This window comes from Equus quagga, chromosome 4, assembly GCF_021613505.1.
Source record: "Equus quagga isolate Etosha38 chromosome 4, UCLA_HA_Equagga_1.0, whole genome shotgun sequence".
NCBI lineage: Eukaryota > Metazoa > Chordata > Mammalia > Perissodactyla > Equidae > Equus > Equus quagga.
Genome location: NC_060270.1, coordinates 128,016,893 through 128,040,478, shown reverse-complemented (window position 1 = coordinate 128,040,478; position 23,586 = coordinate 128,016,893). Strand labels below are relative to the sequence as shown.

The 23,586-nt window shown below is 40.3% G+C and overlaps 1 protein-coding gene across 7 annotated transcripts in view; it reads right to left on the bottom strand.

Moving 5' to 3' along the window:
• The window catches only part of LOC124238003 (unconventional myosin-Ib), a 179,916-nt gene that overhangs the window by 78,292 nt on the left and 78,038 nt on the right, over positions 1 to 23,586 (bottom strand). For all 7 annotated transcript variants that reach the window (XM_046658306.1, XM_046658308.1, XM_046658307.1 and 4 more), the window contains 2 exons: positions 16,154 to 16,248; positions 1,461 to 1,565 (listed from right to left, as the gene is read on the bottom strand). In XM_046658306.1, coding sequence (XP_046514262.1) covers positions 1,461 to 1,565; positions 16,154 to 16,248 — 200 coding nt within the window. The remainder of the gene's footprint in view (positions 1 to 1,460; positions 1,566 to 16,153; positions 16,249 to 23,586) is intronic.

Genomic DNA, 23,586 nt, shown 5'->3' with positions numbered 1-23,586 from the left:
ATAAGGATCCATTAAAGTGGAAGGAGGGGCTAGGCCTGAGTAACAACGACAACGGGCAGGGTTCTGTCCCTCCACACAGTGGGGCATTCCACCCACCCCAAAGAGCTCTGCTTTAATCGGTGTTAAATCCTGACCTTCTGTGACTTTGAACAAAAGCTTGAACCAAACTACTCTTACAGACCAGAGATTCTAATCAGGAGTGGTTTTGACCCCTTAGGAGACATCTGGCAATGTCCAGAGACATTTTCAATGGTACCAACTAGGGGCAGGAGTGCTACTGGAACCTGGTGGGTGGAGGCCACGGATGCTGCTAAACTCCTTCAGTGCACAGGACAGCCCCACACAGCAGACGCATCCAGTCCAAAATGTCAACAGTGCTGAGGCTGAGAAACCCTACTCTACCCCAACAACTGTGTTAAATGACAATAAAGACATCCTTCCAATATAAAGCAATGTTAAAAGCTTGCCATCAATAGGGAAAGGCTCTGATTTATGTTCCCAAAGTAAAAGATGCTTTATACCGATGGTTTCCGTCAACCTCCATGGCATTAAGGGGACTCACGCCTGGCTTTGTTTTCTGATGGTATTATGGAGTGAATGTTTGTGGGTCCCTCTCAATTCATATGCTGAAGCCCTAACCCCTAATGCGTGGTATTTGGACAGGGGGCCTTTGGGAGGAAATTAGGGTTAAATGAGGTCATGAGCCAGCCAGGCTACCCCTCCCCCACCACATCGACAGAAAAGGTCATGTGAGTACACAGTGACACGCACACCTACAAGCCAAGAGGCCTCAGAAGGAAACCGACCTGGCCAGCACCTGGATCTTGGACTTCTGAGCCTCCAGAAGCGTGAGAAAATAAATTTCTGTTGTTTAAGCCACCGAGTTGCCAGCATTTTTTTATGGCAACCCGAGCTGACCAGTACAGACAGCCATGCATAGAATGTGAGCTCTACAGTCAGGTCTAGGCTTTCTAGGGCCCTGAAAAGACTGGCCCTTAGATGTTTCTCTGGCACAGCCTTGATCTCCCTGCCAACGGAACCAAGCAGCCACAGGGGTCACCCTGAACAATAAAACTGCTCTGTACTCACAGCGCTCTGTTCCACCAAGTCTCCTAGCCATCGAGTCAAATGCAACTATCAGCTGATTATTTTTAAGCAAAAGTGAAGAGATTTAAATAAAAATGGAAAGGGAAAAAAATGATTGTAGGTGGGAGAGCTCCTCTTACACGAGTCAACGGTTTCCCCCTTTAAGCACTTGGAGCCACGCGTTCCTAGGACGCTGCCCGTGTGCTGGGCAGGTCTGGCCTGAGTCTCCTCCTGCCTTGGCCCTCCCAGCCCACCTCCCGGCCCACCTCCCAGCCCACCTCCCAGCCCACCTCCCAGCACACCAGGAACTTGAAGGGCCCTGACAACCGGATCCACTGCTCAGTCACACCGACCCAGCACACAGAAAATCCTACCTTCCAGCACCGGGTTGGACTGTAAAAGCTGTTCTTTGACTTGATTAACTTCTGCTCCTTTTCCACAAACCGCTGCTACATAGGACATAACAAGCTTGCTGGCCTCTGTGGATGAAAACAAGTCAGATTAATAAATTAGGCAAAACTTAAAAATTTGGGGGGGAGGGAGAAGACCCATTTACAGTGTTTTCCAATGCCTTTATTACTCCTAGCTATAAACAGACTTAAATATATGTAAATATGTTTAAAAAGATTAGTGCTTTCTATTCAACAACATATCGTTAATACAGTTGTAATAGGAATTGTGCTTAAAGGTTATCACTGGGCTGCTCAAAGATTTGCCGAGTAACACAGCCAACAAAATCTTGGGAGAACTATGTTCTCAGAGCAATCATTTACATACAATTACTATATTACACAGATGATTTGAGCCAAAAATAACTTGATAATCTGGGTATCTTAACCAAATTTTTGTGCATGGCTGTGAAGAAGATTGGCCTCCAGCTAACATCTCTCCCAGTCTTCTTCTATTTTATGTGGGATGCCACCACAGCATGGCTTGATGAGTGGTGCTAGGTCTGCACCCGGGATCCGAACCTGCGAACCCTGGGCCACCAAAGTGGAGCACAAGACCTTAACCACTACCCCACTGGGCCGGCCCCCTAAATGTATTTTTTAAAGTTTAAAAGAACTATTCTCTTCAGAAATATTCTCTAAATCAAACCAGTTTGCTCACAATTAGACTAAATTAATTACTCTTCAACTCAATTAAAAACTAAGCAGGTAATCTAAGGATTTGATAACAAGACATACAGCCCCTTCAGTGAATAGCTGCTTTCATGGGCTTCACTTGTAACTCTGAAAGGTAAGCTGCTGCAAGCAGCAAGCCACCTGAGGTGCACAAAGACGTCTTAGCTCAAAGGTGGACAAAATTTGTTTCTGACAGTTTTCTCCTTCTGTGTCTCTCAGTCCGTGTCCCCTCTCAGCACCTGCCTCCTAGAACCTGATCCTTTTAATACTGAGTTCCAAGGAATGTAACAGGTCTTCAGGGAAAATGAGGTCCAAAGTCAAATGAATTTGGGGCCACTGTGAGTTAGATGAAGTGAGAACAGGTTTCTTTTTTAAAGGGCTTCTTGGAGGATCACGCGCATGGTAGAACTCTGGAAAAGATCGAGAATGCTGCATTTCCCAAACTTATGTGCCAAGGAATCTGTTTCTCGTTGAGCTGTCCTAGTTCTAATGTTCCATAATCAGGATCTGGGAAACGCTCAACTATTAAATGTTGGCAGAATAAAACAGACACCCTCACTGGGACAGTCGGGGTAGGGAAACCAAGCTCCTCAGATCTTACTTCCTCTCAAATCTTTGCTCTGGCACCACTGTCTGAGAGCAGACGAGCCTTCCCCAGGCGTGAGTGACAGGACCTCTGCTCACGGGCAGAAGGGGGCAAATCTCAACACTGCCATGTCTCATGTGGAGACCTGCTGTGCTGTCCAGCCCCATTTTCCACCCTTAAAGAAATAATAAATGAGCAACTGGAATGCCACCTGGGGTGCATTGGCCAACGCTTGCCTCAGGGCCTTGAGCAATCCTAAAACATCGACCAACAGGAGCCACTGAGCACCAAGAATTTATGCAGGTCACATAAAGTTCTCAGGGCCTAAGATGACTGCTTCTGGAGTACTAGCAAATACCATATAGGAGAAGTAAGTGATCGCAGGGAGCCCTGAGAACTGGTGGGAGGCTGGGTACTTCTTCAATGGTTGGCTTTAGGTCTTCCTCCAATTTGCTTTCTGGGTAATGAAAATGGGTCCAAATAGACTCTCTGGCCTGTGATGGCTGATTTCCGCTGTCTCCTTTTAAAGACCGCAACTGACAACCATCAGTCTTTTCATCTTTGCAATACCCTTCCTCCAAAGGGCATTGTCCCTTAACACACTCTCCATTGTGTAAAGTCCCTGAACCACATTTTCCATTGTTCTCAGGGTTTAACTATCTAAAAGCTGGTAAATTATATGCACATATTCCTTTGCTCAGTTCAGGCTGACCCGGCCTCAGTTATGGACAAAGAGTTTATATGCTATTACATTTCACTTGACCTTGGTGACATTTTCCTCTACCCACCAGTCCAAACTGAAACTCTTCTTCTGGTCACTTCAGGATACTTTATTTCTAGGCTCTCCAGCTTTCAAGTGAGGCTGCCCTCCCAGCAAATTCCTGACATCCTGTGCTATCTCATCTCCAACTCTGGGCCAATTCTCCTGAATCCCCACGCATTCCAACTCTGAGGCTTAGCCTCTGAAGCAACTCACCTCCAGGCTTGCTTTCTTGTCATTCTGCTTTCTCGGCGGCATTCTTTGCTCCCCATCCCCACCTATACTCTCACATATATTATGTGTATTCCTTCTTGACATGAATTTCTGGCCTGTCTTTCTACTCATTATACTATTAGAAGACTGAAAGCATTTATAGGCCAAGTAACTGTCCCAGATGGTGGCAAATACACAAACACATATAAACCTATGCATTTTAGATGAAAAGGTACATTTTCTTTTAGGTAAACTGACAAGAAATATTAAAACCCAGGCCAGGCTGTTTGGTTTATTCCAGTGATGATGGATCTCACTGTAGCCAGATCTCAAACTTCAGGTACACGGCCACAGTAAGTTCTCAAGAAACCCTGTTCTGGTCCAGGATGGACTCCAGGGACAAAGTGTCTTGGGCGGGGGGATATCCACCAAGAATGAGAACCCTTCGGTGGCCGCTAGAATTGATCTGGAGTCTCAGAGAGCTTTTAATGGCCTGAACAAAACGGAATCAAGTTCTCTCAGGATCAAATCTGTTAAAAAAAAAAAAAAAAATGGTGCCAGGAACAACTCTTTTGGAATTTGGATTAGACTTACATCACCTGGCTGTTAAATTGAGTGTAAACTCACAAAATCTACTGAGATACAAAGACGGGTTACCTTAAACTGAAATGAGGAAGCACTTTTATTAACTTGAAAATCTATTTAAAGCAATTCGAATGTCATTTCTAAATATGCTTCAAGGATACTTACTTCTAAGTTGCTAAAAAGTTTCTATGTTCAGATCCTTAACTATCTTCAGGAATTCTCCTATTAGGCTCATTTTAATCATTTATTTTTGGAAGCTTGGATTAAGAGTAATTTTCTGCAAAGTCTCATTGTCTAAAAAAGACAACTATTATAATTTTTTTTCCTGACAAAATATTTGATCTTTAACTCAAGAGGTTCACGAGACAGTCACTACTTTAGAGAAAGTAAGTGAACCAGTAAGGATAAGTTGCAGGGTCCAACACAGTTGAGAAGACTGTTTTCATAATATTTCCCCATGCTGGAAACAGGAAATAATAGTTATCTCATGAGGCTTTCTGCTTCATTTCCTTTTGACTCTTCTGTGCTAAAGTTCAAGTAAATTTGGATCTTTATTCAAATATTTATTTGTCCAAATCAAAACTTTATGTAATAACCTCTATGAACAGAAATTATATTTCTGAGAAGACTCAAGAATCAAATTATCATCCTCCATATTTCAAAGTCTCGTTTTTGAATTATGTTGACTATTACAAGTACCAACTAAACATGACCTTGACAATTACAGCATAAAACTGTAAGCATTTTCCAAAGCAATACTGTTTTTTGCTGGGGTTTTTTTTTGGTTTTTGCTGAGGAATATTCACCCTGAGCTAAGATCTGTGCCAATCTTCCTCTATTTTTCAGTGTGTGGGCCACCAGCACAGCACGGCCACTAACAGAGAGGCGTAGGTCCGTGTCCAGGAAGTGAACCTGGGCCGCCACAGCAGAGGGCGCTGAACTTAACCACTAGACAACCAGGGCTGGCCCCCAAAGCAATACTTTTGAATAGCCTGTGAATACATTAACCTAGTAATCATACTCTCAATGACAATGTCTTGCACATATGCTGTAAAAATATAAAATGATTCTATTTGGGACAAAGAGGTGTATTCTTCATATGTACTCAAAATTTCGAAAAGCACTGCCATTTTAGATATAAGAACAGTGGCAGTTAAAATTGGCAAAACTTAACACTGCTTATTATTAATTCTTAGTTCAGCAATTCTATGACTCATAGATACTTTACATATGTAAATTTATGTCCATATATATTTAAATGTAACTTGAATTGTAAAATTCATCAATAGTCAGGCAAACAAAATATTAAGTCTTTGAAGTCAAAATCTCTTCCCACCAGAAAATGGGAAAACATCTAGAGTTAACAGATATTCTGCACTAATGGACAAGTGGCCTATAAGAAAATACTTCAAAATCAAAACATCTACATCAGAATTCATTTCTACATAGAACAAAAAGGAGTTAGAGATGATAGCTTGATTCTGGGGATTTTACATTCCTGTTAAGGTAAGAATGATAACTAATTTAACTCTGTATTCTCTGGCACCTTGCACTGGGTTGTGAATATCTATTATATGTTATTATGTAATTATATAAATTTATATATAATAATATGCTTTATGAAAGAAAGCATTGTGAAACAGCACTAGGTCAAAGAGAAAGGGAAAGCAAATATTTCAATGAAAGACATTTGCAACCAGGAGGACAAAAGGATGGGAATCTCACTGCGAAGATATCAAAACCTATGCATGTTAATTGAGCAGGCTCCACTTGGATTCAATCACTTTGTCAGGGGAAAAAAGGTATGAATACAGGCAAAGCTTATTCTGAGTTTTTTTCATAGAGCTTCTAGTAGATTTACCCAGGAATTAACAGGTATCTATGCATGCATTCATAAATATATGTAATAGCATATACGCCACATATAGATCATATAACCATGTCACATATGTCATTATAGCATATAGACAGAGTCACATATTTACACTCACACACATACTGAAATGTTTACTTCTATACCTCTCTATCTCCTTGATTAAGACACCCAAGTTTCTCTAGGAACTGGGCTTACATAGGTCTGGTGGTCCAGTGACCTAAAGAGTGAGACTGCCTAAATCACGAGGCCATGTTTGTGCACAATGAAAGAAGGACTGTGCAACACTGAGGAACACTCTTTTTACCGGTCCTGAGTCTGCAGTGCTGCAAAATAACCCAGCTGCAGCACACCCACAGTGATCTGACAGGCAGCTGTCAACTGTTCCAATCGTGCTACAAAACGCACAGGTCTTGCAATAAGAAACACAGCCTTTGCTCCAAGAGGAGTCGTGACTAGCAACGTTTTTACTGAAATACAACTATATGTACGTTGCTCTGCTTATGCAAGTTGGCCACAAAATCTCTGACAATTCATATAAAACATGTAGGTCAAGAGAGGCCTTTCTCACGTGGTGAAGCAACAAATCAAAGGCTCAGTGCGTTCTGGCCTTCAGTTTGCTTGGCTATTCCGCTTCAGGGTGGATATAGTCTGTGTCGTGAAATGCTCATGATGTTTAGGCTGCAGGAAGTCACGTGACATCTCTGTCACTGGCAGTCAGAGAGCTCCCGCAGATGTAAAGTAATACAAGGTCATTTGGGGTTCAGAACCAAAAGTCTTAATGAGGAAGGCAGGCTTTCTAACTCTCTTAGCAGACGGCTGAAGAGTTCCTAGAAACTGATATAACTATAAAATTAGAAACCAAATAATTTACGTTTTCATATGTCACGATCATCTTCTCAGGCCCACAGATTTATTCTGATGTCCTTGAAAAATGTGGTTATGATGGTTCCCTCACTCTCTGCCTCCCTGCCCCCATCAGTGCTTGAACGGTCCTCCACAAATTATTTGTATGCTTCGTAGTGAATTTTTAGTTCACTGCCTAGAAATACTTGGGCACGTTTATGAGGCATGATGAATTTTTTATTTAGCACAGCAGTAATGAATTAAACAGGACCCCAAAGGACTCAAAGAGTTCGTGCCTCTCCCTGAGTGCCCACTTTCTACCACCCTGCAGCTTAAGAGAGTCTCCAATGTTTAAGACCAGTAACATCATCATCTGCCAAGGCGGGTTTACAACCTAGTTAAATTAATTACTTCTTAGCAAATAAGCCCTCTGATACAACACAGTGGTTCTGTGTAGGTTATTAAGCAAAGACTCTTATTGAAAAGAGATACTATATGTAAAATACATAGCACCTTCCAGACCCTCAATAAATGTTAGTTCTCCTCTTCTTTCCTTTACTTACTAACACAAAATTTTTAACAGCTACATGTACTCAAAAACAATTTTGGTGAATAAGATAATGTGACATATCAGAAATGGCCTGCATCCCTCTTTCCCACAGAATTGAGATCAAACCCCCTCTCTAAACTCCTCACACTACTGGCAGCAGTCTCTATATTATTTTCCCTCATTTCATTTTCCCATAGGTAAGCTCCATATAACAGAGACATTAAACAACACACATACTTTACTCAAATTTATAGTGTAATGACTAAAAACCATAATAAAAGTTGAAGCAATTTTTGGCCCACTGCTTTCAAAATGAAAGAAAAGTAGAAAAGGATGGGAATAAGTCAGCGAAACACTACATGTCTCCATGGAGACAGAGAGGGAGGAGATGCTGTTGGAATCTATAAATGAAGAGGAAGAGCAGAGCAGCTACCACAGAGCGCAGTGGAGTGGATATTTAAAAATAGCAGCTCTCAGGAACAGTGCCCACCTCCTAGCACTACAAATTTTAGTGACAATGGACAACTGAAGCATCAGAAGATCTAGAAGCACAGTAGCTCAAAAATACGACAATTGTTTCAAGAGACTGCTAGGCAATGCTACTCAAAGCATGGTCCAAGGACCAGCACTACTCAAAGTTGGCCAGGCCATGGAATGTTACTGGTCTACATATGAGAGTAGGCTCTTAGAAGTTTTTGTAGCAATTTGGTAGTTTATTTTGTCTGCTGAAACTAAAAAAAAAAATTAGAGATTGAATTTTCTATGTCTTCTTGTATTTCATTTTTCTGATATCAGTCAGCAACAGATTTGGGGAGAGCGGGACTTGGTGCTTCAGGTGGAAGGTTTGAGAAACAGTGCTGTAGGGCGTCTGTGCTACCCTCCTCCAGGCTCCTGCCTGAAGCAGCATCTAACCTCGTATGCTGTAGACAGAGTGGCCCTCCCAGAAGAAAAGGCGATAGCCCTGAGAAGCAGCTCTCCATTCTCCAGCTTGTGACAGAGGGTAAAGGGATCCTAGAAGGACTAAGTTCAGGGAAGATGATCGAGAGAAAAAGATTTCAAGTGCTGAGTGGGACAACAGGTTAGTGAGAAAAAATGTCAAGAGAAGAGAAAAATACAACAAAGAAGAAAGAACTCTACGCCACTAGATTTCTACCAGAGGAATGAGGTGTTTTTGCTTTTCTCAGAAAAGAATCAATGCCAACCCTCTGAAACGGAACTAGCAACCTCCACTCAGTTTTTCAATAAGGAAGGTACACGAGGCCACCAGGAGATGGGATCTCGCTCCAGGAGGAAGTCACGTACTGACATGACTAATTAGTGGACATTCTGTCTTTTTGGAACATATGTTCCAGAGGAGATGAAAAATTGGCCAACACCAGTCAAACAAGTGACCACAACCCACTTCTGATGACTCGCTTAGGAACAAATTGATACAATCAGACTCTCAAAAATATATCTTTAGTCATGACAAAGAATGAGTAAAAACCTAAAAAATTTATAGGCTTGGGATATTTTCATCTCCCCCTCCCTCATGCTTAAATAAAAAGAAAGAAATGTAAAGTGAATAGGCTTGTAGATACAGTCAAAAGGATTGGGGTGGGGGTAGATGGCATGAGAAAGACCACAATACAAACGACTTCTGTCAAGGGACACAGTTTTTACCTTGCCTTGCTACCATTTTCATTGGTCAACTTGGAAACAAACAAGAAACTGTTCTGCTTCTAAGAATTAAATTCTGTTTCACAAGAAAGAACTGGTCAGTAACAAGAAGGGGCAAAAACTTTCTCCTAAGACACAGTGCCCTCCTAAAATTCCTACTGGAAAGAAAGGGTCCTGAACAGCCAAAGATTTCACAAATTTCTGAGCAAATACAGGTAAAAGCCCATACCAAGAATTCAGATAAATTATCTACAAAGGGACAGGAAGCTCTAACTAATGAAACACTGCCTGTATATGAGAGAGAGCAAGCCTTTTAATGGAAAGTAACACGAGCTGCCAGCAGAAGGGAAGAAAAGCATGAGGGAAAGTGCAGAAGTGGGTAGGGGCCAGGTCAAGCAGAACTTTGTGCAACAGGGCCACTGTGTGTGGCTTTTATTTTAGTGCAACGGAAAATGTTTTAAAATTTTAAATAAAAAATATCTTGAGACAAATGAAAATGGAAAAACAATATACCAAAACTTATGAGATGCAGCAAAAGTAGTTCCAAGAGGAAAGTTTATAGCTATAAATGCCTACCTTAAGAATAAAGGAAGATCTCAAACTAACATTACACTTTCAGAAACTAGAAAAAGAAAAAACTAAGCCCAAAGTTAGCAGAAGGAAGGAAATAATAAAGATTAGAGCAGAAATAAATGAAACAGAGAATAGGAAATAATAGAGAAGATTAACAAAACTAAGAGTTGGTTCTTGGAAAAAAATAAATAAAATTGACAAATCTTTAGCCAGACTAACCAAGAAAGAGAGAGAGGATTCAAACAAAATTATGAATGAAAGAGGACATTCAACAGATACCACAGCAATACCAAAGATAGTAAGAGACTACTCTGAACAATTATATGTCAATGAATTGGACAACCTAGAAGAAATGGATAAATTCCTAGAAACATACAATTGTACCAACACTGAATCATGAGGAAATAAAAAATCTGAACAAATCAATTACTGCTAAGAAGATTGAATCAGTAAACAAAAACCTCCCAAGAAGAAAAGCCGAGGACCGATGTTTTCCTGGCGAATCCTACCAAGCATTTAAAGAATTAACACAAATCTGTCTCAAACTCTTCTAAAACACTGAAGAGGGAACACTCCCAAACTCATTTTACAAGTCTAGCCCCTGATACCAAAGCCAGATAAAGATACCACAATAAGAAAATTGCAGGTCAATATCCCTGATGAATATAGATGACAAAATTCTCAACAAAAGACCAGCAAACTGAATTCAATGGCGTATTAAAAGGATCACACATAATGATCAAGCGGGATTCATCCCTGGGATATAGGGTGGTTCAACATATGCATATTAATAAATGTGATAACACCACATTAATAGAAGATAAAAATCATATGACAATAATCTCAACAGACCCAGAAAAAGCATTTGACAAAATTCAATAACCTTTCATGATAAAAACTCTCAACACATTGGGTATAGAAGGATGTATATCAACATAATAAAGGCCATAAATGACAAGCACATAGCTAACATCATACTGAATGGAGAACAGTTGAAAGATTTTCCTCTAAGATCAGCACCAAGACAAGGATGCCCACTCTCATCACTCCTATTCAACACAGTACTGGCAGTCCTAGACAGAGCGATTAGAAAAGAAAAAGAAATGAGGGCATCAGAAACTGAAAGGAAGAAGTAAAACTGTCTCCATTTACAAATGACATAATCCTATACAGTCACGCAGTGCATAACAACATTTTGGTCAACAGTGGACTGCATACGATGGTGGTCCCATAAGATCAGTACCCATATAGCCTAAGTGTGTAGCAGGCTATCCCATCTAGGTTTGTATAAGTGCACTCTACGATGTTCACACAGTGACAAAATCACCTAACAACACATTTCTCAGAATATATCCCTGTTGTTAAGCAATGCATGACTGTATACAGAAAACCCTAAAGTCTCACCAAAAAAACTGTTAGAATTAATAAATGAATTCAGTAAAGTTGCAGGATACAAATCAACTTACAGAAATCAGTAGAATTTCTTCATACTAACAATAAACTATCTGAAAAAGAAGTAAAGAAAACTATCCCATTCACAATAGCATCAAAAACAATAAAACATTTAGGAATAAATTTAACCAAGGAGGTGAAAGATCTGTACACTAAAAACCAAAAGACATTGATGAAAGAAATTTAAGTGACACAAACAATGGAAAGATATCTCATGTTCGTGGACAGGCAGAATTAATATTGTTAAAATGTCCATACTCTCCAAAGCTATCTACAGATTCAATGCAATCCTTACCAAAATTCCAATGGCATTTTTCACAGAAAGAGAACAAACAATCCTAAAATTTGTATGGAAGCACAAAAGATGCCGAATAGCTAAAGCAATTTTGAAACAGAAGAACAAAGCTGGAGACATCACACTTCGTAACTTCAAACTACACTACAAAGCTCTAATAATCAAAAAACTATGGTACTGGCATAAAAAGAGATACAGACCAACGGAACAGAATCAAGAGTGCAGAAATAAACCTATGCATATACAGTCAACTAATACCTGACAAGGGAGGTCAGAATACTCAACAGGGAATAGATAGTTTTTTCAATAAATGGCGTTGAGAAAACTGGATATTCACATAAGAGAAGGAAATTGAAACCCTATCTTATACCACTCACAAATATTAACTCAAAATGTATTAAAGACTTACATGTATGAACTGAAAGTGTAAAACTCCTGTAAGAAAACATAGGAAAAAGGCCCTCGAACATTGGTCTTGACAAAGATTTTTTGGATATCACACCCAAAGCACAAACAATAAAAGCAAAAATAAACAAATGAGATTATATCAAACTAAAAAGCTTCTACACAGCAAAAGAAATGATTAACAAACTGAAAAGGCAACCTATCGAAAGGAAGAAAATATTTGCAAATCATATATCCAATAAGGGGTTAATATCTAAGATACATAAGAACTCACACAACTCAATAGCAAAAAAAAAAAAAATCCAATTAAAAAATAGGCAAAGAACTTGAATAGACATTTTTCCAAAGAAGATGTTCAAATGGACAATAGGTAAATGAACAGATGCTCAAGATCACTAATTATTAGGGAAATGCAATTCAAAACCACAATGAGATATCACCTCACACCTGTCAGAATGGCTAATATCAAAAAAAAACAAGCATTAACAAATGCTGGCAAGGAAGTGGAAAAAAGGAAACACTTGTGCACTATTCATGGGAAAGCAAATTGGTAAAACCATTATGGAAAACAGTATGGAGATTCCTGAAAAACTCCAAAACTTCCATATGATCCGGCAACCCCACTTTGGGGTATACATCTGAAGGAAATGAAACCATTATCTAGAGGAGAGATCTGCATTCTGAAGGTCATTGCAGCATTATTTACAACAGCTAAGACATAGAAACAAACTAAGTGTCCATCAGTGGATGAACAGATAAAGAAAATATGGGGTATATATACAATGGAACATTATTCAGCCATAAAAAAGGAGGAAATCCTACCATTTGTGACAACATGGATGAACCTTGAGGGCATTATACTAACTGAAATAAGTCAGACAGAGGAAGACAAATACTACATGATCTCATTTATATATGGAATCTAAGAAAACTCAAATTCGTAGAAACAGTATATTGGTAGTTGGGGGGATGCATGAAGGTGGTCAAAGGTTACAAACTTCCAGGTACAAGATGAAGAGGTTCTGGGGATGTGATGTCCAGCATGGTGACTATAGTCACACTGTACTATATACTCAAGAGTTGCTAAGAGAGTAGATCTTAAAAGTTCCCACCACAAAAAAAAAGGGCAAGGGGTTAACTATCTATGTGAAGTGATGGATGTATTAACTAACCTTATTGTGGTAATCGTTTCACAATATATATGCATATCAAATCATCCTGTTGTACACCTTAAACTTATACAGTCATATGTCAATTATATCTCAATAAAGCCTGAAAAAAATATTTAAACAGATGTAGCGTTTGACCCAGTTTTCATTTTCACAGATCATTCTGTGAAAAGGGATTGCAGGCAGCAGAAAGGGAAAGAGAAAGACCCACTGGACCTTGCAACAAGTAGTCCTCAAAGGAAGTAATGGTTGGTGGCTTGGCCTAGAGTCTCCATGTAGACACCAAGAAAAGGAAGAAACAGCTTGGTATGAGATATATTCCAGGGGTGGGCTTATAAGGATTTATTCATTCATTCAGGAAATAATTCCTGAGCAGCTCACACAGAGGCAAGGCCCTCACCAGAAACCAAATCAGCAGGCGCCTTGATCTTGAACTTCCCAGCCTCTTGAACTACGCGATATAAATGTCTGTTGTTTAAGTGACCCAGCCTGTGGCATCCTGTTACAGCAGCCTAAGCTGACTAAGGCACATGGGGACTCTAGAGCTATAGACAGTATCTGTGTTCACAATCCCAGCTCTGCCACTGACTCACTGCGTAAGTTTGGGCAAGTTCGTTAGCCTTTCTGTGGCTCCATTTCCCCATCATAAAAACGGAGATAAGAAGAATACTTATACATGTAATACAGCTGGCACATGGTAAGTGCTCAATGTAGCCACTATTATTATTCCCCAAAGGCATGGCAGTGCTTCTACGCGAGGGGACAGAATCAGAATTTGTCAGTTTCTCAAGAAGCTACAATGGTCTAAAATTAATACAAATAAATAAAAGATTCTACATGTAAGCTTAAAATAACTTTGTTGAACAATACTGGATTGAGAAGATCCGACCTAACAGAAGTTACTGTACAAAAAACCTACAATATCCTGCTTGACAAAAAGACCAATACGATTCAATACACATGCTATGTTAATAGAAGCCTAGTATCCACATTGAGAGGGGTAATAAATAGTTCCACCACAACCAGGATCCAACTTGAAATATTCTGTTTACCTCTTGGATTTAATCTTATGAAGCATATTGACAAACTGAGATGATTCCAGAATAATATGACCATGATAGTGAGGAATTTGGGAATGAGATTCGATCCTCCTGTTATTATGCTCTTATAAGTACTCTTATAATGTAGTTTTCCTTTACCACACTTAAAGTTTTGTGTACTAATTGTAAGTATACATGCATACATTTAGATGTATGTTCACACACAGTGTAGAGCTACTGTTTATCTCCTCTTCTAGACTATAAACTTGAAAAGGACCGGGATGGTGTCTAGCTCACCAGCGTATCACTAGTACCTAGTACAGTGTCTTTCACTCAATAGGTACTCAGAATTACTTCCCGGATGAATGAATAAATGAATGTATATCATATAAGAGATTTTTGAAGAAAAGAGATTTTTAGCCGTAGGAAGATATGATGGATGACACTTCAAATAACGAAGTGATTGTCCTGTAAAACAGAAAGTAGACTAATTTGGTAAGGTTCCAGACTGCAGAGTCAAGACCCATTGGTAGAGGCAGAATTAAACTCTAGGTAAGGATGAACTTTTGATAGCCACGCCTGTATAATGAATGCAGTAGGCCACCTTATAGAGGTTACCAAAAAAGAAAGGAGTTCGGCTCATCACCAAAAAAGAAGGAGTTCGGCTGTCCCCGGGGAAGACCCTACACTACATGATCTCTAACTAAAATCCTTTCCAACTCTATGAGACTAGGCTTTCTGTTACTTTAGATTCTCCCACGCTGGTCTTCTTCCCCCCATTTCTGCCCATCTAGAGCCTAGAACCTGCACAACCTTACAAAGAAACAGTGTACTATGTCTACAAAGGGCTCTATGAAGGGAGCTGGACACACTTACCTAACCATTCTTTCTTCAGCTACATTGGGGGATAGGGAGCAGTTACTCCTAAAGCAAGTGGAGGAAGGAATAGGTGGAGAAGAAAAAGCCATTTAAAAGCAGACAGTGAGAACTTTAAAGGCAAAAATCTTACTAAGGGCTCATGAACAAAATGGATTCCGTCAGTTGGCTGAAACATCCATGGGGGTTTTTCTTCTCTCGGTCGTCAGGGAATCAAAGTTTTTGATCTGATAACTAAATAGCCAAGCAAAATGGAAACAACTGAAATCTCACTTTGGCAAACTAGCAGAAATTATCAATTATCAGAACATTTTACAGATGAAATGTTTATGAAAATACCATCCCCCTTACTATCCTCCTCATTCACATACTCATCATTTCCATCAAAGATACCCACTGACGACAGCAGTTTTAACCTGTCCAAGTTTGGACCCAGAGAGCACAGCTCTTCTGAGTCTTTTCCAAGTAGCTGGACAGAATGCGTAAAATCGCTTTCTCACTCAAGTCCATCAACCATACAAATTACTTTTATTAAAAGCAGAAGAAAAAAAGCAGAGGTTGCCAGCCCATCAAAAATACATACAAAAATCTCAATTCTTTAGGCTTCAGAGGAAGACTTCTCTAGAGCGAAATTCAGCATCTTCCTTGTGCCTTCCCTCACTTTTCAGCAGAGATAAGCTGTGACTGTGGCCTCCCAAAGGCTCAAATAATTTGGCATTCCTTAGGGAAGACCTCAATGACTTTGGTGTCTTGGAGGAAAGGTAAAGACTTGAAATACTCAAGGACTAGACTAGAAAGGTCTAGAATCCAGAAGTAGACTCCCACATTGGTTGGAATCCCTTTCATAGGTCCTGTTTCTTCATGTGAGAGATGAGGTAAGTCCTTCCCAGATAACATTCCATGATCCTAATCAGGAGCCTCCTGCAAAGGAGCCCTCGAGGTGGCCCTGTGCAGCTGCATGCTAATGAGGCCCCACCTGCCCTGTCTGCTGTGTCCTTCTGTCATTCTCTCATTCTGTTCTCATTTACCTTCTAGGGGAGAAAGTCCGGTGGTAGCCTTACCTGTTTTTCCTGCTCCGCTTTCCCCAGTAATGAGAATACACTGGTCTTTATCTTGATCTCGTAGGGATCTGTATGCTTCATCAGACAGGGCAAAGCTGCAGGGGATAATGGGGAAAAAAGTCCTTAGACTGGAGCTTACTGTTCTGTTTATCACATGTAACCACAGGCCCTTTAAAGGGCCACTGAGATGCTTCAGATAGAAGGCTGAGACATTACATTTTATTTCCTTCAAATTCTGAACATAAGTAAATAAACCCATCCATCCTCTGTGGCCCATGTTACCTTTTCCCATGCATTCTCAATTAACCAAAATGGCACTGATTTATTGTATTTGAAAGAGATGCTTTATTTAACCCACATGCTATATTTATGTCTCCCTTTATTAAAATCTAGGCAATTCAGGGAACCAAGGAGAAAACATTACATCACATGTCCACTACTGAGTAATATTGAGATTGCCAGGACGGTATACTGGAGTTTCAAAACAATGAGGGGAAAACTCCTTTCAAACATTAGAGAAAGGCTATCAAATACCAAAGAGCCGATATCACCCTTACTAAGATAAATACAGAACCACCGCCTTCACAAATGCCCGCGACGTGACGTCAGGTCCACCAGAGGCAAGTGGCTCCTGGGTTTGCAGAGGTTCCTGGCCAGTCCAGGCCCTCCAGCCCCTCCCTGTGCCCTATGACAACCAAGAGCCCATATCAAGTAAGACCAGGCCAGTCCTCATGTTGACGTCCCCCTCCTCACAATCCACTACCAACGTGAAGTTTGCCCCTTCTAGCTAATTGAAAAATAATTTTGACATATGATAATGTATTTAATATAGGTTACGTCCCTCTTCTAATTCAGTTGTCAACAAATACTTATTGAGCGTCAACCACGTGTCAAGAACATGCTGGGAATGTAAAAATAATTAAGACTCAGCCCTTCTTTCATGAGTTCTCAGTCAAAAGTAGGGGAGAGAGATATAAATAGAAAAAAAGTAAGTAGAATGATAAAGATATATACAAAACACTACAGAACAAGACAGGGACCTAAGGGGGTGGGGAACGGAGTGGAGTCGGAGAATCTTAAGAGGTGGAAAAACCAGTCCTAAAGAATTCATTAGCAAGACAAAGGGCTTTTAGGCAAAAACAAAGGTCAAACTATTCTAGAGGTGGGGTGATAGGGTTAGGAGTAGTTCCATGTTGCTGGAAGGCAAAGCGTAAGGAAAGGACAGATGAGTCAGAGCTACAAAGATAAATGGGCTGACTCCAAATTAAGACAGAGATGATGGTGCGCCACACGGCAGGCCTGTAAGCGGGGGAGTGGTGCGATGAGATGGTAATCAGATAGAAATTAGAGCTAAAAATAGCAACCTTGACAAGGTACCGGCACTGTCCCCAAGCCCATTTTAAATATCACAACAAAACTACTAAGAATAAAATATTATTAATCCCATTTACAGATGACGAAACTGCAGCAAAAAAGTGAAGATCTAACTTACTGAGGTAACACTGCCAGTGTGACACAGCGAAGCCAGAAGACCCCTGCTCTGACCACTGGGATCATTGCCTCTGCATCTTGGACAGGTCACAGGACCACAAGGGTGCATATGAGAGAGACCAGTCTGGAGGCAAGGAGACTGGGGAAGGGCTGGGATACAGGAGGAGTTTACTTTTGGCGACCAGACCGCAGAGGGCCTTTCAATCAAGGACCTTGGCTTTTCTTCAGAAAGTGTGTGGAGCCGTTAACATGGACATTTACTGAGCACCTTCCATGTGCCAGGAGCTGAGTGAGGTGTCCCCACAGTCATAATCAGATTTAATCTTTAAACAGCTCTATGAAGTAAATGTCAGCCTCCTTCAAGAAAAATGGTCCAACTGAGACTGAGAGGTGACACGAGATGCCCATGATCTCTTTCTCTGGACAGTCGTAACTTGAACCCAGAAATACCGTCTATCATGTTCTTCCCCTCGTCACATAATCTTTTAAATTTTTGTGATCTTATCTTCTGGCTAGACTACTCTGAGACCCTCAAAGAGAGGCACCATGAGCTTTATCTTATAAATGTCACATGGATGAATCCAATGCCTTGCACAGAGCAAGTAGACTCTAAATGCATTTGTTGAATGAATGTATGAATAAAAGAAAAAATAATGGAAGTATCTGGCGCAAGGGACTTTTTTGAGTAACACATCGCTTTAGCTTGTTTCTGTGAACAGTGTCCGTGGATCTCTTTCTACCCAGCAAGTCCTCCTCTCCCTGAAAGCCCCCTCAGCCGTTCCCTATGTAACCAGTGCCCTGCCCGCCCCCAGGGTCACTCGGTGGCCTCATCCTTCTCTTGTGTTCTCTGACCCCCAGGTGGAAACAAGAGTGCCCCTGTGTGCACCACTGCACGCCGGGGACGGGGGGAGAACAGAGAACATGGAGGCAGAAGACATCCCGCATAGGATGCCCTAGACCCCAGATCCGCAACTTAAAACCCACGTGAGTTCCAGCAGGCACTCACCCTGGCCAAACTTCGGTTTTTTCACATACAAAGTGGAGAATGGAGCCATGTACTTTAGCTTAGAAGATTAAATAAAAGTGTATTAAAGCACTTTAAAAGTGACAAAGCCCTGAATAAATGTCCAAAATCTTTCCACATTATGATTAGTGACGCACACATCTTCTTATCCCCTACAGAGCATAAGCTCCTCTAGGGCACAGCCTTTCTACCTAATTAACCTTTGTGCCATCCAGAGCTATAAACATAAGACATCATCAATACCAAATTAGGAACGACTGAATGAGTGCATTCTCTCCAAGTATTGACCAAGTCACTGCTGGAGCGAGCTCCATGAAGAACGGTAAACAGGAAATTCATTTCTTCTATGACCTTCACACAGGGAAGGAAAGCAACGCTCAGATTTCTTATTAGCCTTCCTCGCCTCCCACTCCTTCCACCTCCAGACAATAGCTCAGAGATGCCATTATCATTATGATCACTGGCAAGAAACGCAGGAAGACACGTTACAGAAAACACAAGCGAACTTTTCCAACCATACATTTTTACCGACCTCTTCGTGGGTTGGTTAACACAGGCCGTTTCTCATGCTCCTGGGACTGTAATTTATATATATTACACTATTACTAGATCTCAAATGATGCAAAATTACTCCTAACATGAATAACCATATATGGTTGTGTGTGTGCATGTATATGTGTACACACATACACAAACATACACACACAAGAGGCATTGGAAGATCACCAAATGACCCTGCCACGGGTTTATTTCAAGTCAAAATACCTTAAAAAAAAACAAACTATTTTTTTCTTGTCTGTCCGGACAGAAATACTTAACTGCTGTCCCCCAAAACTGGGCTTCATTCATCTAATGAAGAATATATTTTAATATAAAATAAAGGCTAAAAGGGATAGTTATTCTTTCAGGACTCCAGAGAAGCACTGATTTCAAATTACCATGAAAATTTACCAGTTAAGTGCTTAAGCACTGGGAAAACTGGCTTGAACTCCTGGCATACCCATCTCAAACACAGTATAAATGTCATCATACTTATTTCGTATAAACACAGATCTTCACTTCACTTTTTTAAAAAATGGCAAAAGGGCAGGCTCTGAAGGACACAGGGTCCTCCTCCCAATCTTGTTTGCTCTTCCTCTCTGGCAACATGAGCACGTACTCATCACCAAACCCAAGATTTACAAGTTTAAACTGAAACCACACGGCAGTCTTACAAACCACCCATAATTAAGAAACCTAAATAAATCTTTAGAGAAGTTTTGACTCAAAAACAGTTGTGATCCATCTGCTTCGTGTTATTTTGTGAGCATGTCAGCATTGTTATTCACCACACACAAAAATGAATGGTTTATTATAATATAATGACGATAACATAAGGGGCAAGCACAGTTTTTATACCACCACATCAAGAGCAGGGTTTTATCCACTTCTTGTGCCCTCTAGTTGGGCTCTAAGAATAGAGATGGTCTGACGTCTGAATGCAAGTCTCCCCTTCATTTCCAGATCAGCTAAAGGACTGTTCATTGTGAGCCAAACTTCCCCAACACCACGTATGTTGTTCATTGCATGTTTCCAAACTGCTGTATCTATTGCTTTGAGGTTTTAAAAGTTTGGTTTGGGGCTCATCTACTATTTTCTGTCAGGGTGGAATGTTGGGTTGCATGTTCAAAATTATCTAGCTGGTATTTATGCTCCTCCTCCATCTTTTTTCTGCTCAGAGTGTTCATCTCCACAGTGGTTCTGCTCTCACGGCCATCGAGGGCAATGGCAGGGCTTCTCTTCCCAACACTCCACGCCCTCCAAACTGCCACTTCCGTTCTAAGTTTATTTCACCTACAATGCAAAGCACAAGAGATGCTGTGACACCAAATACATCATCACCACCACCACCTACAGCTTATGTTCTTCCAAGCAAACCCCTATTTTCCAGTCTCTCTGGCTCTCCCCTACTGAGTTGCTTGAGAAATCAATCTCTAAAGCAGTCTGAGCCATTCTGAGGACGTTTAGTTTGTCATCTCCATTATCCAACGTGTTTAACAGGACAAAATCTGTCTCAGGAAACTTTCCTGAACTTAGATAACCATTTCTACCTTTTTATTTCATGGCTTTTTCTTCAAAAGCTCTCAAAATGGATTACCCCCTTTCAGTCGATCCTGAATCCTAGAATACTTTCAAATCACACTAGGGAAATTCTGCTTCTGAATTTAACCCTCTTAAAATAGCTGAGTCTTAAAATTCTCCTCTACAATTGAGATCTACAAATCTCAACGATTTATTTCCTTTCTAGTTCAGGTTCAGCCCTAAATATGGGCTGTTTCTAAAACTAAGTAACAAAAAAAATAAATGTTTTTAAAAAATTCCTAGCCTCCAAGTGTTCCTTCAATTTCTAACCTCATATTGAACGCAGTCTAGGGCTGAGGACAGTCCACAAGGACATGGAAGAGAAAGAAAAGGAGAGAAGGAATTACGAGTGGTGTGTTTTGCACAGAAACCTCGAGGGTTTTCTGTTTGCTTGCTTGTTTGTCTCTAAGGAGAGGCACAGTCGTGGCCTGCCTTGTAAATTACTATTGCAGATATCTGCACATCTATAATAGTCTCATATTGTTAATTCAGAAAACATTCACCCACTTGAAAAATATCACCTTGTTAAATCAGCATTATGCCCTTTCACCATTCATGCTATCCCATCTTAGGGGAAAATTTCGGGGAAAACAGGTCTTTATAGTTATCTGTTACAAATAACTATAACTTTCTAGCTTGGAAAGCCTCACTGCGTTCTCACCCCATGCCAGTGCAAGCACGGCACATTAATATATTTACAACAACAGTTATCCCTCCTAGTCACAACACTGGTAAGTATTCCTAACAAACCAAGCCACAGGACAAGAGAAGACTGAGAACAAAGGTAAGCCTCTCTTGGGGGCTGGCCCCACGGCCAGGTGGTTAAGTTTGCGCACTCTGCTTCAGTGACCTGGGGTTTGCCGGTTCGGATCCTGGGCGCAGACCAACGCACTGCTCATCAAGCCATGCTGTGGTGGCATCCCACATGGAGGAACCAGAATGACTTGCAACTAGGATATACAACTATGCACTGGGGTTTAGGGGACAGGAAAAAACAAAGAGGAAGACTGGCAACAGATGTTAGCTGAGGGCCAATCCTCCTCACCAAAAAAAAAGTAAGCCTCTGTTCAAAATAAAGAGCAATGGGCAAAATGTACACTATGAAGTAAAAAAGGAAAGAACATGAAAAAAACATAAAGAACAGGATTGGGGGGAGAGGGATGGTAAATGGACCTAAATGGTTGCAAAGTTTCTGTATTACGTGAAGCGGTACGATACTAACTCTACATGGCTCCTGAAAAGTTAAGGATGTATACTGTAATACCTATAACAACCACTAAAATAATAACACAAAGAGCTAAAAAATAACGAAAAATTAAACTAAAATTCTAAAAAAATAAATCAAATAATCCATAAAAGGGCAGGAACAGAGGAACAAACACAGAGGGGACAAACAGAAAACTATTAAATGGTAGATCTAAATTCAACTACATCAATAATTATATTAAATGTCGATGGACAAAATACTCAAAAATGAAATTTAAATTAAAAGGACAAAATTAAAAGGCAGAGAATGTTAGAGTGGATATAAAAGTAAAACCCAATTATATGCTGCTACAGGAGTCACTTTAAATATGGAGATACAGATAGGCTGAAAGGAAACAAATGGAAAAAGATCATGAAAAAAAAAGTCAAAAAAAAAAAAACCCTGCATTGTACTTTTCTCTTTAAACATTTAAAGTCAAAGAGGTTCCTTGGTCCTTCTCACTATAAGAAGGATGCTACGCCATGGGCAGGACATAGGGCAAAGCGCAGGTGAGACTTAAAAAATGAGGTACAATCATTTTTCTAAGAATATTGTATCAACACTTAATTTTCTAAGTTCATATACATTCTTCCATCCTAAACATAAGTAGCCACATTGCCTTCTTTTGGCTACCTAATTGGAAAGGTTTGTTTCTTTTAGCTACAAAACAGGAATAATCACATCAAGGATGAACCATTGTAAGATGACATCTGTTCTGAAGTGACAAAGGTAAAGCATCAGATAAAGTTCAAAAGTCAGGTTTTAAAACAAACAGGCTCCAAAAGTTTCTTCTTCCTTTAGAATTACACTGGTTTTCAAAAAACAGATTCCACAGTATTTTTGTGAAATTTCATGGATTGCCTGCGTCAACCTCAACGTACACCATGACTCAGTATTTTTTAATGGATCACTCAAAAATATTTTTTAATCTTGACTGTCATATGTAAGCACTAAGGGGACAAAAATCACAGCATTTGAATGTTTTGTATATATAAAATGGTTCACGTGTGTTATAACGCTTTAAGAAACAACAGAAATCCCTGTGTAACTAGACAAGAAACTCTTCTACTTCAGTACTAGAATTTACAAGCAAAGCTCTTTGTTTCAGAAGTTCACACAACAGTTACGGAATATAATCCAAAACAAACAGCAAAGAATACTTAAGGGGTAGTCTTCTTTCAAAATTTTAGAAATTTTCTTTATAATCTTCTTGTGATGAAGCAGCTTTGGGGCACACCCAAATTCTTCCAACCCCATGGGCCTGACCATTATCAAGACCATAATGGAGCCCCTTAAGCCTACCCAGCCCAGGGCCAGCTGGCTGAAAGCCACTGGACAGAGTCAACACCTTCCTTCTACTGGAGACTGATAGGAAGGTGGACTGGGCCAAAGGGTGACTCTTTTTCAAAGGTGGACTGCAAAAACCAGGTATTGGAGACACACAATAGGAAGCAGATAAGAGGTTTAGAGAGACTAAATTATGCCAGGAAGGAAAAGCACTGGACCTAAGATATGAAAGCAGGAGGAGGAAACATCTGCCTTCAGGGCCTA